Below are 18,278 nucleotides of genomic sequence, written 5' to 3' on the forward strand. Positions count from 1 at the left end.
TATATAATTATACAGTACTTTTTGAGTTGATCATAAACATAATAAAGCAGAGTCCCTTATTTCAGAACATCTACAAAACGTATTGCTAAACGGAAGGAGCACTCACTAAATGACCTTGATCTCCTCATTGGTGGCTGAAAGATTAACCACACTATATGTAAATGTGTACACGTAATCCCTTTTGCTATTTTTTACTGACCAAGAGGGTTCACATGATGGCCCTTTCTGACCTCTCAGACTCTTTCAAAACTGAATAGGACATTGGGGTACACTTGGCTGTGTCTGGTGACAGACGATCTTTAAAGGAAATCTGTCACCAGACAAACCCCTTTAATATAGTGCATCTATGAGATACTCAACGTAATGTGCTTCAGGTGCCATGCAAAAGCGTGCTATACTAATTATGGTGTGTGCTCAGGCCTGATTGGCAAATGAAAATAGTTTTGTCTGCGACTCGACTAAGCACACAAGTGGTATGGCCGAAATCACATGATGCCTCTCGTTGAAAAAATATTGGCATATGGTGCACACTTCTGGATGACTCCCCTAACCGTTGTTTAGGGCACTATTCAGCATGTTCAATAGCTCTTGCTAAAGCAGAAAAAAACCATGGCCATCTTATAGATTCTCTTTGGCAAGCAGATACCGTGGTCATGTTAAAAATAATTCAGTGCAGTCTATGCTGAAGACTAAAAGAAACACAACAAAAAAAATATTTCTGTGACATTTTTATTCTTTATTTTTATTATTTTTTCCTTATGTTAGCATATAACTGCATATAACACATTCACTGCACATATCCATAATTCAATGGCAATTAACACAAGTTTTCTTAATTATTATCTTCATATGTATACACTTGGCTCTGCTCTCAGTTCATAGGAAATAATAGAAGTTGCATGCAGCACCAGCCATAGGCATCATGCACACAAGCGTATTTGTCATTCATATCATAAGGATATTCAATACGATGTTACTGCATTTCAATGGGGCAGATGTGTCCACCCTTAACTTGTTTCTAAAGCCGACAAATCCCGAAATGTGTGACACAAAATGTTAAACAAGCAGGTAAAAAAACCATAAACCTCCGACAGATGCCATTCTTGAGCCATCCATTGCCCATTGACTCCCATGTTAAAAAAAACCATAGCTTTAATGTATTTGTTTTTACTGGATAGCTGTGACGAATGTGTCTGACAGATGACATCCAACAGCCATTTGTTATCCTATGTTAATAGGTTTTTTACTAGAAGGTGCGAGATTGTATTGAAATGGTATCATGACAAATTGTATAACAACGCAATTCAAGAAAAGTTAATGGTGGGCACATCTGTACAATGGTGGAAACACATGCTGAGTCCACATGAAAAAAAATTTCAGTATGCTCCATCATGTTTTCAGTACATGTTTTCAGTATTTTGGGCTGTATTTGGTCAGTATTTTGCATCAGTATTTGGAAGTATTTGGAAGCCAAATCCTGCAGTGGTACCTAATGAGAAAAAAGTATAATGGAAAGATTTGTACCTCTTCCATGTTTTGGACCCACTCGTGGTTTTGGCTTCGTAATACTGATGCCAAATACTGACCAAAAACTGCAGTGTGAAAGTATCCTTAGTGAAATATCTCAAGGGGAAACAGCAATGATATATTCATCAGAGTCATATGTGTCTTGCGTTTGCAGTTTCTCCTCTGATGCATGTTTCTCTTTAGGTGACCTCAGAAACCTAAACAAAATAATTGTGGAATTAATCAGCATATAAATACATGTTTTTAATATGCAGAGAAAGCTAATTTTACAATTGAACATTTGTGTCTCGAATATGCAAACTCTTGACTGTATCACAATATTTGGAGGGATATTCTGTTTCATTGTCATTTTTATTTATTCATTTCTAGAATTGGAAACAATACAATTTTGTAATTTATATGTAATTAAAATTCTGCTCACATAATTTATTTTTACTAGTGTAGTCGACTCCAGTCTCTGCACAGTATAATGGATTAGTCCTAAGTAATCCACCCATAGGATGGATTCCTGCCTCTCTGGATTATTTGCCTTAATTGCTTAATTCATCTCACCCTTTTGGCATACTATATAAATCTGGCCAGGCTATTAAGCTTCCTGCCTCAAGTCTAGTTCCTTTCTGACTCTCTCTACAAAATGTTGCTGTCATTTGTGTACCGAACTTGCATTTTTTCCTGACCACGTCTCTGCCTCACGCGGTAACCTGTTGCTGCTCATCTGTGTACCGATCCTGGGCTGTTACTGGGCTACTCTTGCTATTATCACCCTCCTACATGATCTAGAATCTTAATCTGCTATAAACCTTAGCAGACTAGTCTGGCTCACATGTGGAATCCCCTGGAACAAGTCCTTTGACAACTATGAAGCAACAAATTGCTGAACTACAAGCATTTGGAGCTACTTATCAAAAAAAAAAATGTTCTCAGCTGCAAAATCGATAGGGAGAGCAACAAAGAGAGATGATTTAATTACAAAGACAACTTTCGTATGTGCGTGGCTCACTCAGCCACAGTCTCAAGTTTACACGCCATTACCCATTGGCGTAACAAACCCCCTGCAACCCTGACCGGAGGGTTAGGGGACCGAATCCCCCTCACGCTTGCTACATTAGTCCCTGGCAATGGTCTGCACCGTGGCACATACAAGGTCCTGACGCTGGCAGCACACAACGTCCATCTCTAAGGTTCAGCGGTTTTTCATACTGTTGACCTGATCTACAGGATAGGTCATCAGTATATGATCGGTGGGGGTGTAACACCCAGACCCCATACCGATCAGCTTTTGGGGATGCTTCCAGGCCTTGGATGTTATGCAGTGGCTTGTGTCAGAAGCAGAAGGCTTCCGTACACTGTATTGCGGCCGTGCTGGGTTATTGCAGCTCTGCTCCTATTCACTATGAAACACTGCCCTGTGCTCGGACAACCTCTTTAATTATGCTACATATATTTTTCAAATTTACTAGTGAAAAGAAAAATGTATTGCTTACAATTAATCTTCTGACAGATGAAGCTCCAGTGTTGGCTTCTCTTTATGTAGAAAAGGATAGTAATCTTCTGAATGTTTTGGATGACTGTATCACTGCTATGAATCAAGTTTTAGATGATCCTAATTGTTATGCCACAGCTGAAGTTAGACTGCATAATCTGCGGCAAGGAAGGTGCTCAGTTCCGGAATGCACAGAAGAGCTGCTGGGTAACTGATACCACAGGGAAGCTAGCGGCTCAGAAGAGCCAATTTCAGAGAGGGCTTTCAAAGCAAGTGAAGGATGTACTTTCCAAAGTGATAACCCCAGAAAAGTTGGAGAACTTAATGCAATTGTGCATTCAAATTGATCAGAGACTTAATGAAAAACGAAAGACTATACTGTGGGTATTTGGAGATAATCCTGCCTTCTCCTTCGATCAATCAAGTCAGAATACTCAGAAAGATACTGAATCTATATCTGAACCAATTTGACTTTATGTTATTCAAAAACAACAGCAGAAAAAGAGAGGCGACCTACAGAAAATATTTGCCTTTATTGAAGTGTACTATGCTGTTTATTGCTCAAATTAGATCCGTAGGACAATCGCTGTCAAAGATGTAATAGAAAATGGAGACGATCTGTTGGATTAAAAAATACTATAGGACGAAGACAAGTTGCTGGCACCAGAGAATCTTATTTTATAGTGCCAATACACATATGCACTAAAACACATGAGATTTCTTGTTCTGATATATTTGACCCCTATCATCATGGCCTTTTTCTCATGAAATTAAGCATCTTCAAGTTCTCATCATGCCTGATCATCAAGAAGTTATTCATTTCCAACTGTTTCTTCTCCAAAGTTTTCAGTGATTTGGGGAATTCCTTGGCTTTTTACTCACAAACTATTCATCAGTTGGGAAACACGTTGTATACATTTTCCATCTGAGTACTGTCAGCTAAATTGTCTGCCTAAACTTTTTCAATACTTGAGAATATCAATATCTGAACTTGCTGTTAACCCCTTAATACCGAAGGTATTTTAAACCTTAATGACCGAGCAATTTTGTAGGTTTTTCCATCGTCACATTCAAAGATCTATAACTTTTTTATTTTTGTGTCGACAGAGCTGTATAAGGACTTTTTTTTTTTTGCGGGACAAGTTGTATTTTATAATAGCACCATTTTGGGATACATATAATTTATTGATTAACTTTTTAATAACTTTTTTAAAAACAGAAATTTCGTCATTTTTTTGCGTCTTAATTTTACGCCGTTTACCGTGTGGTATAAATAACATAATAACTTTATTCAGCGGGTCGTTACAATTGTGGCGATATCAAATTTATATTGATTTTTTTTATGTTTTCCTACTTTTACACAGTAACAACACATTTTTTTCAAAATTATTTGCTTTTGTGTCGCCATATTTTAAGAGCCATAACTTATTTATTTTTTGACCGATGCAGCTGTATGAGGGCTTTTTTTTTTTGCAGGACGATTTGTAGTTTTTATTGGTACCATTTTGGAGTAGATGCGACTGTTTGATCAGTTTTTGTCAAATACTTTTGAAGGCAGGATGAATAGAAAACAGCAATTCTGGCGTTGTTTTTTATTATATTTTTTACGCCGTTCACCGTGCAGGTTAAATAATGTAATTATTTTATGGTTGAGTTCGTTACGGACGCGGCGATACCAAATATGAGTAACTTTTAACTTTTTTTTCATTATAAAGTATTTTGTAAGGGGAAAAAGTGGGTATTTATTTTTTATTCTTTTACTTGGGACATTTATTTATTTCAAACTTTATTTAACTTTTTTTTACTTATTTTAGTCCCACTGGGGGACTTTACAGTGCAAACTTTTTGATCGCTATTATAATACACGCGGGGATGCCAGTGGGATGAGAGAGGGAGACCCCTCCCTCTAAAATCACTCAGATGCGGCGCTCGCTATTGAATGCCGCATCTGAGGGGTTAAATAAGATCGGAGAACACTGCTAGTGGTCTCCAATCGTTGTCCTGAAGCCCGAGGCTGTTAGCAACAGCATGGGCTTCAGGAGATCACCGGATGATGCGGGGAAAAATCTTCTGAAGTGCCGACGTGAAAAGGCGGCGCTTCAGAAGAACTACCCTGAATGGCCGACGTAAAAAAAACTATACGCCGGTCGTTAAGGGGTTAAAGATTAATTACCATCACAATACAAAGAATTTCAGGATGTCTGTGATAAAAAGAATGCAGATAAGCTACCTCCACATGGTTAATGATTGCCCAATAGAACTGTTACCCATAGCTACATAACCCTTTGGTCGAATCTACTTTCTTTCGGAAACAGAACTGAAAGCCCTTAAGGAATATTTGGATGAAAATTTGAATACAGGCTTTATCTTTCCATCTACATGTCCTGCGGGAGCACCCTTGTTCTTTGTTGATAAGAAATATTTAACCTTACGTCCCTGCATTGATTATAGGGAGCAAAAAAACGAACAGTTAAAAACCGATATCCTCTGGGGGCGTGGCTAGCCGGAGAACTGAGCAGACGTGCTTTCATGAGCTCCGCATCTAAAAAAAAGAATCTAATAACATCACAGCCTTTAAATCTATTTTTTGAAAGCTGAACCGGTGTGGTAGTGCAAAGAGATTCTCTGCAGCTGGTCAATCATCGCTGGATTCTTTGCAGACAAGTTTAATACCATTGTGGCCTAGACCATGCTCAGACCACGCGCTACACCAATGGGGACAGCTGCCACGCAGGCTCAGAAACATCATCAAAGGTGAGCGGCGTACCAATCAAGAGATTAAATCTCTCCCCAGTCATATTTCAACAAAAGGTTAAGGCGTAAACTATAACGCAGCCTGTTCGATTTCTACCGCATGTAAGGGCAGACCCGCGCCCCCCCCCTCTTAGATCTCTGAGACACTAACGTTTACAGACGCCCTGTTTATGCGATGGGGAAGCACTGTTGAGGTGTAACACAGAGAGTCACCGACCCCACTGACATACCAAAGGATCAAAGACACCGTCCGAACTGAGTCCTTATTCACTTGGCTAGGAACGGCACTCATACTAACATACCTAAATAACATGCCAAAAGTATGCAAACATTGCACGGAGAGCATCAGTCACCTTCCCCAGATACTAAACGGTAGGACATACCATTGAGAAGACATAAAAGGAAGCGAGGCAGCACATCCAAAAAAGTGGGAATTTATTCACCCAATGCAGAACACTGTGGGTGCGGAAGCCATAATGTAATTCCCATTACAGTCCAATATTGTTCTGTGCAAAGTGATAGGACCGATGGCAATAGACAAAAACAAAAATGTCACAGCACCAGAAAAAATGCTGCAAAGTGTACATGTCACAAAATAGGACTGGGTAAAAAGTCCCTATGAGTACACACAAAAAAAAAGAAGCGTGGCAGCACATCCAAAAAAGTGGGAATTTAATATTGGGCTGTAGTGGGCTTACGCACCCCCAGTGTTCTGCATTGGGTGAATAAATTCCCACTTTTTTTTGGGATGTGCTGCCTCGCTACTTTTTTTGTGTGTACTCATAAGGACTTTGAACCCAGTCCCATTTTGAGGCATCCACTCTTTGCTTCATTTTCATTGAAAATAACTTTGGGAAAGGGAAGAAACCAAACCCTTACTAGGCCTCAAAAAAGGGGACTGAATTTTGTCCTATACTGGAAAATGAACACGGCGTCCAGAACGCTATTTATGCAGTAAATGCTTTCTTTTACAGCAAGATAAAATAACAGCCTTGCAGAGTGCCCTCACCAGAGAAATAAAGGTCTACATTTTACTGTGAAATAAGAGGTAACTCTCCTTTGTAAAAGGAGCCACCTTGTTTTTTCCTCATTATACAAGTGCTTAGTGCTTTTAATTAAATCTCTATGGTCTCAGAACAACTAATTACCTTTCTACAGAACTGTGAATTTAAACAAGAAAGAGCATAGTTCAAAAATTCCTGGACTCTCTGTGGTCTTCTGATTAACTTCTAATCTGAGTATTCAACCTAAAAAGGAAATTTACTACTAGACCTATCAGCACAAAAGGTCCGTCCTACAAATTTAGAGAATATCATTTATACTCAGTAGTAGTTCAGAACATGTATTAACCCCTTCCCGCTCAGCTCAGTACTATTACATTGTGCTGAGCGCATCGTTCGCGCTCAGTTCAGTAATAGTACTGACCTGAGTTAACACGGCGCCATCTTTCCCCGGCACATGTTTGAGCTGTGATACCTGCTGTTTCCGACAGCAGGCTATCACAGCTCAGTGTGCAGGGACCGATCGCGGTGGTCCCCGCCGATTAACCCCTTAGGAGCCGCGTTCAATAGCGATCGCGGCTTCTTAGGGGTTAAGCCACAATCGAAGGCCCGCTACACGATAGCAGCCCGCGATGGCTGCTATGGCAACCAGAGTACTAATAATGGACTCTGGCTACGCCATCAACGGAAGCCTAGTGGGTCCTGACAAAGTCAGGACCCACTATGCTTGCTGTCAGCGAATAGCTGACAGCTCTAATACACTGCACTACGCGTGTAATAGAATAGTGATCAGGGCCTCCTGCCCTCAAGTTCCCTAGTGGGACAAAGTAAAAAAAAGTGTAAAAAAGTTAAAAAAAGTTGTGTAAAAATAAGAAAATAAAAGTTTTAAAAGTGATAAAAGTACAAATCCCCGTTTTTCCCTCATCAGTCCTTTATTATTAATAAAAATATATAAATAAACAAATAAACTATACATAATTGGTATCGCCGCATCCGTAACGGCCTGAACTACAAAGCGATGTAAAAGAAAATAATAATAAACCGTACTAGAATCACAATTGTTTGGTCACTTCATCTGCCAAAAAATTGAATAAAAAGAGATCAAAAAGTGGCATGTACCTAAAAATGGTACTGATCGAAACTACAGTTCGTTACGCAAAAAATAAGTCCTTGCACGGCTTTCCTGATGGAAAAATAAAACAGTTATGGCTCTTAGAATAAGGTAACACAAAAAGTAAATGATTTTTTACAAAATGTATTTTATTGTGCAAACGCCATAAGACATAAAAAAAACTATACACATCTGGTATTGCCGTAATCGTATCGCCCACAGAATAAAGTGAATATTTCATTTATAGCGCATGGTGATCGCTGTAAAAAAAAAATAGAATAAGAAACAATAGTAAAATTGCTGTTTTTTAGTCACCACGCCTCTTAAAAATAGAATAAAAACTGATCAAAAAGTCGCGTGCACCCCATGAAAACTACAATGAATTCCTCAAGGGGTCTAGTTTTCAAAATAGGGTCACTTTTGGGGGTTTTCCCACTGTTTTGGCACCACATGGTGTTTTGGCACCACCATGGTGCCTAATAAATTAAATTAATTAAATTTCACCTCTACTTTGCTCTAAATTCCTGTGAAACACCTAAAGGGTTAATACATTTTCTAAATGCTGTTGTGAATACTTTGAGGGGTCTAGTTTCTAAAATGGGGTGTTTGATAGGGGTTTCTAATATATAGGCCCCTCAAAGCAACTTCAGAACTAAACTGGAACCTAAAAAATAAATAAAAATGAGGCAATACTTCACTTCTTACATTATACGGATAATGAGCAGTGCCCACCCCGAGATGACCCCAGTTTTGACCGTTTGTATAAATGGAGACCCCTATTAGTAGACCATTTCAGTGCCCGGTTTTCCCAAGCATACACCCCCGAGAATAGTATTTCTATTGATGAGTGCTTGGTACATTTTAAAGGGAGGCTTCAATTCCGCCAGTACCTGCCGAGTAAGAGGGCAAAGTATGGCGTGAAGATGTATAAGCTGTGCGAGGGGGTATCAGGGTAAACCTACAAATTTAGGATATATGAAGGGAAGGACACCAGTATTCAGCCCCCAGAATGCCCCCCTTTACTGGGAGTTAATACAAAAATTGTGTGGGATTTTGTGCACCCACTGCTGGACCAGGGTTACCACCTCTACCTGGATAATTTTTATACCAGTGTCCCACTCTTCAACTGCCTCGCTTCCAGAAGTCCTGCGGCATGCGGCACTGCTAGAAGAAATCTGAGAAGCCTCCCTAAGACTCTGCTTGGGCAAACAAGAAGTGGTGAGAGCTGGGCACAATCCAGCAGCAATATATTGTGTGTCAAGTACAAGACAAGAGAGATGTCCCACCAGTATCTATGTACCTGTATGAGGTACCAGAACAGAGACCCCCAAACCAGACTGCATCCTGGACTACAGTAGGTACATGGGAGGGGTGGACTTGTCAGATCAAGTCCTGAAGCCCTACAGTACTTCTGGAAGCTAGGCCACACGCATCGTACCAGGGCAACACTTTCCAGGAGAAGTTCCCCAAACTGGCAAGAAGGGAAAAAGTCAAAAGAGCTGCAAAGTCTGCTATAAGAGGGGGATAAGGAAGGACAAAATATACCAATGTGACACATGTCCCGAAAAACCAGAGCTCTGTATGAAAGTGTTTTAAAATTTATCATCCATCCCTTTATTTTTAATTTACCACAGTTTTACTTACCCTGATGCACTCCGCACAGCTTACCCCTCCTCATATTTCCCCTCTGAGCCCTACCTCAGGGGCTTCTGCGTACATGACTTAGCACCAGAAAAGCTCCAGTAGGCCAAATGGTGGTCCTTTCCTTCTGAGCCCTGCCGTGTGCCCAGGCAGCTAATAACAGCCACATGTAGGGTATTGCCATACCCGGGAGAACCCACATTACAGTTTATGGGGTGTATGTCTCCGGTGGCACATGCTGGGCACAATATATCGGAAACTGACATGGCATATATATATATAGAAAAATTGCAACTCTCACTCTGCACCATCTGTTGCGCATTATCTTTTACACAGTACCTGTGGGGTCAAAATGCTCACTACACCTCTAGATGAATTCCTTAAGGGGTGTCGTTTTTAAAACGGGGTTCACTTCTCAGGGGTTTCAACTGTACTGGTACCTCAAGGGCTTCTGCACACATGACTTAGCACCAGAAAATCCCCAGTAGGCCACATGGTGGTCCTTTCCTTCTGAGCCCTCCCATGGGCCAAAACGGCAGTTTATCACCACAAATAGGGTATTGCCGCACTCAGGACAAATTGGGCAACAAATTGGGGTATTTTATTCCTTGTGAAAATAAGAAATTTTGAGCCAAAACAACATCATATTGGAAAAAAGTTGTTTTTTTTGTAATTCACAGCCCAATTCAAATAAGTTCTGTGAAAAAACTGTGGGGTCTAAATGGTCACAACACCCATAAATGAATTCCTTGAGGGGTGTAGTTTCCAAAATGGGGTCACTTCTGGTGGGTTTCCATTCCTTTGATACCTCTGGGGCTCTGCAAATGCGACATGGCACCCGAAAACCAATCCAGCTAAATCTGGACTCCTAAGAACACATAGCGCTGTTTTATGCGGGTTTCTAATACATAGGCCCCTCAAAGCCCCTTCAGAACTGAACAGGTACCTTAAAAAAAAGGCTTTTGAAATTTTCTTAAAAATATGAGAAATTGCAGTTTATGTTCTTAGCCTTGTATCGTCCAAGAAAAATAAAATAATGCTCAAAAAACTATGCCAATCTAAAGTAGACTTATGTGAAATGTGAACTAGTAACTATTTTGGGTGGTATAACCATCTGTTTTACAAGCAGATGCATTTAAATTCAGAAAAATTTTATTTTTTCAAATTTTTCTCTACATTTTGCAATTTTTCACAAATGAACACTGAATATATCGACCAAATTTTACTACTAACATAAAGCCCAATGCCTCACGAGACAACAGTCTCAGAATCGCTTGCATAGGTTTAAGCATTCCGACGTTATTACCACATAAAGTGAAATATGTCCGATTTAAAAAATGGGCTCTGAGCCTTAAGGCCCAAACTAGGCTGCAACCTTAAGGGGTTAGTATGGGAACCCTAAATGTCCTATTTACATAATACAGTTCTTCCAGCAAGTTATATAAGAAAGGGATCATAATGGGCAAACCCAAAAAAAACTCAATCGATGAACAAGTCAAAAACAGCAAAACCACAAAAAAAGGTAAAGAAAAAAAATGTAAAGAAATGGAAATTACCAGCCTATGGGGAAAATCAAAGCTCGATTTCAAGAGTTGATCCTAAGAAAGATAAATCTAAGGATAATTTTGCAACTTCATGTTGGTCAGACAGTGAAGAAGAAGACCTAGCCAGGGGCGTAGCTAGAGGCTCATGGGCCCCGATGCAAAAATTCTTACTGGGCCCCCCCCTCCCCCGCAAACTTCTCATGGCCGACGGTCCACTTTCAGCTGCATCGCTGGGTCTCCTAAATGACCCAACAATGCAGCACTAGCAGCCGGGGGCGTCACTAAGGCTGGGTTCACACACACTATTTACGGATGTAATTAGGGCGTTTTAGCATTGAATTACGTCCGAAAATGCGGCTCAAAAGCGTCGGCAAACATCTGCCCATTCATTTGAATGGGTCTTACGATGTTCTGTGCCGACGGTCATTTTTTTTTACGCGTCGCTGTCAAAAGGCGGCGCGTAAAAAAGTGCCTGTCACTTCTTCAGACGTAAATGGAGCCGTTTTCCATGGACTCCATGGAAAACCAGCTTCAGTTACTTCCGTAATGGACGCAGCAAAAGACGCCTCCACATGCCATTACGGCTGAAATTACGGTGCTGTTTTCTCCTGAAAACAGCACAGTAATTTCAGCCGTAACGGACGCTGCCGTGTGAACATACCCTCAGGGCTTAAAATGTCCGGGAAATAGCCCCAATACATATGTGTCCGCCCCCAAAAAAAGTGTGTATATGAGACAGCATAGCATATCTATAGCACTACGACCCTATAAACTATGGATAGGATTAGATACAGTGGCTGAGCAGACAGTATCACACATGATAGCATTAGATACAGTGGCTCAGAAGGCAGTATCACACATGATAGGATTAGATACACAGCTCAGCAGACAGTATCACACATGATAGGATTAGATACAGTGGCCCAGCAGACAGTATCACACATGATAGGATTAGATACAGTGGCTCAGCAGACAGTACCACACATGATAGGATTAGATACAGTGGCTCAGCAGACAGTACCACACATGATAGGATTAGATACAGTGGCTCAGCAGACAGTATCACACATGATAGGATTAGATACAGTGGCTCAGCAGACAGTACCACACATGATAGGATTAGATACAGTGGCTCAGCAGACAGTATCACACATGATAGGATTAGATACAGTGGCTCAGCAGACAGTATCACACATGATCGGATTAGATATAGGGCCCAGCAGACAGTATCATACATGATTGGATTAGATACACAGCTCAGCAGACTGTATCACACATGATAGGATTAGATACAGGGCCCAGCTCGCTGACATTGCGGCTCCAGCGCTGGACCCAGGATAGGTAAGAATAATAATTTTGCTTCTTTATGTGTTACTGATTATTTTTGTGTTTGTGTTTTTTTTACAGGTTCGGTTGTTGGACTTCGGATTTGAGGACTTCAATGACGGCGTTTTTTTTATTCTCAATAAAATGGTTAATGAGGGTTGTGTTTTTTTATTTCAATAAAATATTTTTTCTATGTGCTTGTATCTTTTTAAACTTTATTACTACCGCCTTAGTAATGGCCGCTGGCTGATTGACAACCTCCATTACTAGGCTTAATGTCAGCCGGTGCAGAGGCTACACTAACCCCCATTATTACCCCGGTACCCACCGCCACCAGGGGTACTGGGAAGAGCCGGGTACAAACCAGTACCCGACCATCTGTAGTGACGGGCAGGGGTGGCCGCAGGCTGGTAGTATTAGGCTGGGGAAGGCCAAAAACAGTGGCCCTCCCACCCTTGTAATGCTGCCTGCTGCTGCTGTGTTGTATCTGGCTGGTTATGAAAATTGGGGGGGACCCGACATCATTCTTTCCAATTATTTTTTTTTAAATGACGTGGGGTCCCCCCCATTTTCATAACCAGCCAGATACAATAAAGCAGCAACAGCCTAGCATTACCAGGATGGGAAGGGCCACTGTTTTCGACCTTTCCCCTCCTGATAATACCAGCCTGCGGCCACCCCAGTGGCCAACCATCACTACAGATGGTCAAGTACTGGATGGTACCCGGCTCTTCCCAGCACCCCTGGTGGTGGTGGGTAACGGGGTAATAATGGGGGTTAGTGTTAGCCTCTGTACCTGCTAACACTAAGCCCCGCCTTAGCAATGGATGCTGTCAATCAGCCGGCGGCCATTACTAAGGCGGTAGTAATATAGTTTAAAAAAAAAACACAAAGACATAGAAAAAATATTTTATTGAAATAAAAAAAAAACCACACAGTCCTCATTAACCATTTTATTAATAAAAAAAAAAGCTGTCATCGAAGTAGTCCTGGAATCCGCCGTAGTCCAACGACCGAACCTGTAAGAAAACACACAAAAAATGATTAGTAACACATGTGTTAGGGTATGTGCACACACACTAATTACGTCCGTAATTGACGGACGTATTTCGGCCGCAAGTACTGGACCAAACACAGTGCAGGGAGCCGGGCTCCTAGCATCATACTTATGTACGACGCTAGGAGTCCCTGCCTCGCTGCCGGACAACTGTCCCGTACTGAAAACATGTTTACAGTATTGGACAGTTGTCCTGCAGCGAGCCAGGGACTCTTAGCATCGTACATAACTATAATGCTAGCAGCCCGGCTCCCTGCACTGTGTTCGGTCCGGTACTTGCGGCCGAAATACGTCCGTCAATTACGGACGTAATTAGTGTGTGTGCACATACCCTAAGGCTTAGATACAGGGCCCATGTGTGATACTGTCTGTGGGACCCTGTAACTAAGCCTACCACAAGGTAGGCTTAGATACAGGGTCCAGCAGACAGTAATCTTATACAGTATAAGATTAGTGTGTGCTGGGGCCCTGTATCTAAACCTACAGTGTGGTAGGCTTAGATACAGGGCCCAGCAGACAGGATCACGCATGGGCCATGTATCTAAGCCTACCATGTGATTGGCTTAGATACAGGGCCCAGCAGACAGGATCACACAATCTGTGATCCTGTCTCATGGGCCCCCTAAGCCTGATACATCGTAGGCTTAGGGGTTGTGCAGTCCCTAAACATTGATGGCCTATCCACAGGATAGGCCATCAATAGCTGATGTGTCGCCCGGGACCCGCAAATCAGCTGTTTTGAAGGGGCCGCAGCACTCGTACGAGAGCTGCTTCCCCTTCATTTCACTACTCGCTCACACTGTGAATCGCCGACACCGATTCACAGTGTGACCGGAATGAAGTGACAGGAATGAAGGGGAGCAGCTCTCGTACGAGTGCTGCGGCCCCTTCAAAACAGCTGATTGGCGGGTCCCGGGAGTCAGACCCCGCCAGTCAGGGCTAACCTTACCTTCCTCTTCGGCCGCGGCGGGAGTTCTGTAGTCTCGATGCTGTGCGCGGCGGCATAGCACTGTGACGTCATGCGCTGCGCACAGCGCTTGACGTCAGGACCTCCGCTGCGATCCGGAACCAGGAAGGTAAGTAAAGTATGTTACTATAGTAACAGGGGCCCGCGGCCCGAGTTACTATAGTAACTTTTTATTGATGTGGTGCGGGGGGCCGTGGGCCCCCCTGGCTTCGGGGCCCGGTCGCAATTGCGACCGCTGCGACCCCTATAGCTACGCCAGTGGACCTAGCAATACAAGATTCCTCTGATCTCAAGGACTATATTAAAGAGGCTCTGTCACCACATTATAAGTGCCCTACCTCGTACATAAAGGGATTGTCACTGTAATGTAGATAACAACAGTGTTTTTTATTTTGAAAAACAATAAATTTTGAGCAAGTTATGCACAATTTTAGATTTATGCTAATTTGTTTCTTAATAGAGAACTGGGCGTGTTTTTACTTTTTTACCAACTGGGCGTTGTGGAGAGAAGTGTATGACGCTAACCAATCAGTGACCAATCAGCATCATACACTTCTCTCCATTAATTTTTAGCAGTGCTCACAACACAGCGTGATCTCGCGAGATCACGCTGTGCAGTCACATACTCCCATATTAACTTTACTGAAGTGTCTTGGGAGTGGATAGACATCACCTCCAGCCAGGACGCGATATCTATTCATCACTTCTGACACTTCGGTAAAGTTTCTGTGAATGACAGCACACGTGATCTCGCGAGATCTCATTATGTAGGAGATAGGGCACTTATAATGTGGTGACAGAGCCTCTTTAAAGCTCTTCCTACAACGGCCTGTACCTGGAGCTTATTTAAAGAATTTACCCAGACAGTAAAAGAAGAAATATCAGAAATGAGGAATGATGTTAAACAAGCCTTTACCAGAATCCAATCCCTAGTGTATATCTGCACCCGAGTTATCTCTAATGTTGAAAGAATGTCTGAGATACTCATGGACAAGCAAAACAAAATGTTTTTGGAAAGACTACATATAGATGACCTTGAAAATATATCTAGAAGAAATAACCTGAGAATAAGATGTATACCTGATAAATAAATTCCTAATGTACTCACTCAAATATTCAACTAACTTCTGGGGAAAGAAGAAAGCCATGATATAAGTCTCAAAAGAGCACACAGACTGTTCTTGCCCAAATCTGTCGGCCCAGAAAAACCTAGAGACATTCTATGCTGCACACAAAAATTTAAAATGAAAGAAGAAATACTACTGAAAGCAAGATACGCTAAGAGAATTGAATATGAAGAAATTAAAGCAAAACTCTTATTTATCAAGACCTCTCTAAACTGACTTTGGAACTGAGAGGCCAACTATAAACTTTGAGTAAAACATTGAGAGAGAGGGAGAAGTATCCCCTACAGGTGGATGTTTTCCTTTGGACTTGAAATAACTTGACACAACAAAACAATGACCGTTAAAACGCTAGATGACCTGGACTTTGTCCTTAGCTAATTGGATTTATGTCATCTACAAATTCCAGATTGGACCAGTCCAAAAGAACAACTCAACTTTCCACAACTTCTAAAACATGACAATTGGGAAACAACTAACCCAAAGAAAACTAAAAAGATGAAAAAGACAAAGGCATCAATATTTTCAATAAGAGACTTCAAATACTGCAGTTTTTAGAAAAGGAACGAGTAGACTTTGCATTATTACAGGAAACCCATTTTAAAAAAAGACTACACTATATTAACAACAAATAAGGCTTATAGAAAGTGGTATAATTCATCTACACCTCATAAAAGATCTAAAGGGGTTGCCATTATTATCATCAAAAGGGTTCCTTTCACTTACAAAGATGTAGTTATAGATATTGAAGATAGATAGTTTTTTTTTTGAAGGGAATTATCTTTGGTAGAATATTCACGTTTGCAAATTGCGCCCAACACTAATCAGGAAAAAAATTTCAAGCAAATATTACTAAAACTTGAGAAATTCAATGAGGGCGATTTAATCGCAGGTGGTGACTTTAATACAGCACTTCAACCCTCATTAGACACTCTTTGCAGAGTTTCATTTAGTTGATGTATGGAGAACTCGATACCCTTCTACCAGAGATTATTCATTCTATTCAACCGTTCATAAAAAGTACTCTAGAATAGACTATTTGCTTATTTCTCATCCCCCTTATCAATGCTATAACACAGGTGAAATATGGTTCAATTACACAATCGGACCATGCTCCACTTATGTTAAAACTTTCAATCTCAAAAAAACAGAGCATCAATTATGTATCTACTTGTAAAACAGATAGTAATACCACACAAAATTGTTGCTAATTAACATCCCCCATATGTCTACTTTATATTTGCATCCTTTTTTGAAAATTATTTAATTTTTCTAGGACATTACAAGGCTTAGAACTTTAGCAGCAATTTATGACATTTTCAAGAAAATTTCAAAAGGCTATTTTTCAAGGACCCGTTCCGTTCTGAAGTGGCTTTGAGGGCCTTATGTACTAGATAGACCCCATAAATCACCCCATTTTAAAAACTGCACCCCTCAAAGTATTCAAAACAGCATTCAGAAAGTGCTTTAACCATTTAGGCGTCTCACAGGAATTAAAGCAATGTAGAGGTGAAATTTACAAATTATTTTTTTTTTGCCGCAATTCATTTGTAATAAAAAAAAATCTGTAACACAGAAGGTTTTATCAGAGAAACGCAACACAATATTTATTGCCCAGATTCTGCAGTTTTTAGAAATATCCCACATGTGGCTCTAGTGTGGTAATGGACTGAAGCACAGGTTTCAAAAGTAAAGGATCACCGAGAGTATTTTAGGACATCCTTTTTTTTTAAGAATATATTTTAGGCACCATGTCAGGTTTGAAGAGGTCTTGTGGTGCCAAAACAGTGGAAACGCCCCAAAAGTGACATGGTTTTGGAAACTACACACCTCAAGGCATTTATCTAGGGGTATAGTTAGCATCTTTACCCCACAGTTCTTTTGCTATATTTATTGGAGTTTGTCTGTGAAAAGGAAACTTTTTTATTTTTTCTCCACCGGAGCTGTGCGAGGGCTTATTTGTTCCGTTACAATCTGTAGTTTTCATTGGTACAATTTTAGGGTACATCACTTTTTATTTGATTTTTTTGGCAAGCAAAGTAACAAAAAAACAGAGTTCACCATGCGCCATAAATTAGATTTTACTTGATTCTGCGGCTCGATACGATTATGGCGATACCATATGTATATAGGTTTTTTTATGTTTTGTAGCGTTTGCACAATAAAATCACTTTTCTATAAAATAATTTATTATTTGTGTAAGCATATTATGAGAGCCATAACTTTTTTATTTTTCAGTCAAAAAAGCTGTGTAAGGGCTTGTTTTTTGTGGGATGGGTTGTAGTTTTTATTGGTACTGTTTTGGGTTACATGCGACTTTTTGATCACTTTTTATTCTATATTTTGGGAGGGGTGATGATCAAAAAAATAGTGATGCTGGCATTATTTTTTTATTTTTTTTGCGGTGTTCACCGTGCGGGAAAAATAATATTATAGTTTTATAGTTTGGGTCGTTACGAACGCGGTGATACCAAGTATGTGTACTTTCTTTAACATTTTCATTTTTTTCCTATAATAAAAGTCTTATTATAGGAAAAAAATCATTTTTTGTTTTTACACTTTTCTGAAACATTTTTATTAATTTTTTTTTTTACTTTTAGACCTGCAGCACTGATAGCTGCTATAATACAGTACACTACCTAGGTAGTGTAACGTGTTATAAACTCTCAGTGTGACGATGAGAGTCACACTGACAGGAAACTTATGAGGACTAGCCTCCGGGTGGTCGTCATAGGCTTCCGTG

At 40.6% G+C, this 18,278-nt stretch overlaps 1 protein-coding gene across 2 annotated transcripts in view; it reads right to left on the reverse strand.

Moving 5' to 3' along the window:
* Positions 1 to 728: 728 nt before the first annotated feature.
* The window catches only part of LOC142674709 (transcription factor ETV7-like), a 106,857-nt gene continuing 89,307 nt past the window's right edge, over positions 729 to 18,278 (reverse strand). For both annotated transcript variants that reach the window (XM_075847218.1, XM_075847217.1), the window contains one exon: positions 729 to 1,724. In XM_075847218.1, the coding sequence (XP_075703333.1) occupies positions 1,625 to 1,724 (100 nt within the window). In that variant the 3' untranslated portion in view covers positions 729 to 1,624. The remainder of the gene's footprint in view (positions 1,725 to 18,278) is intronic.

The sequence above is a fragment of the Rhinoderma darwinii genome, assembly GCF_050947455.1.
Source record: "Rhinoderma darwinii isolate aRhiDar2 chromosome 2 unlocalized genomic scaffold, aRhiDar2.hap1 SUPER_2_unloc_14, whole genome shotgun sequence".
Classification (NCBI taxonomy): Eukaryota; Metazoa; Chordata; class Amphibia; order Anura; family Rhinodermatidae; genus Rhinoderma; species Rhinoderma darwinii.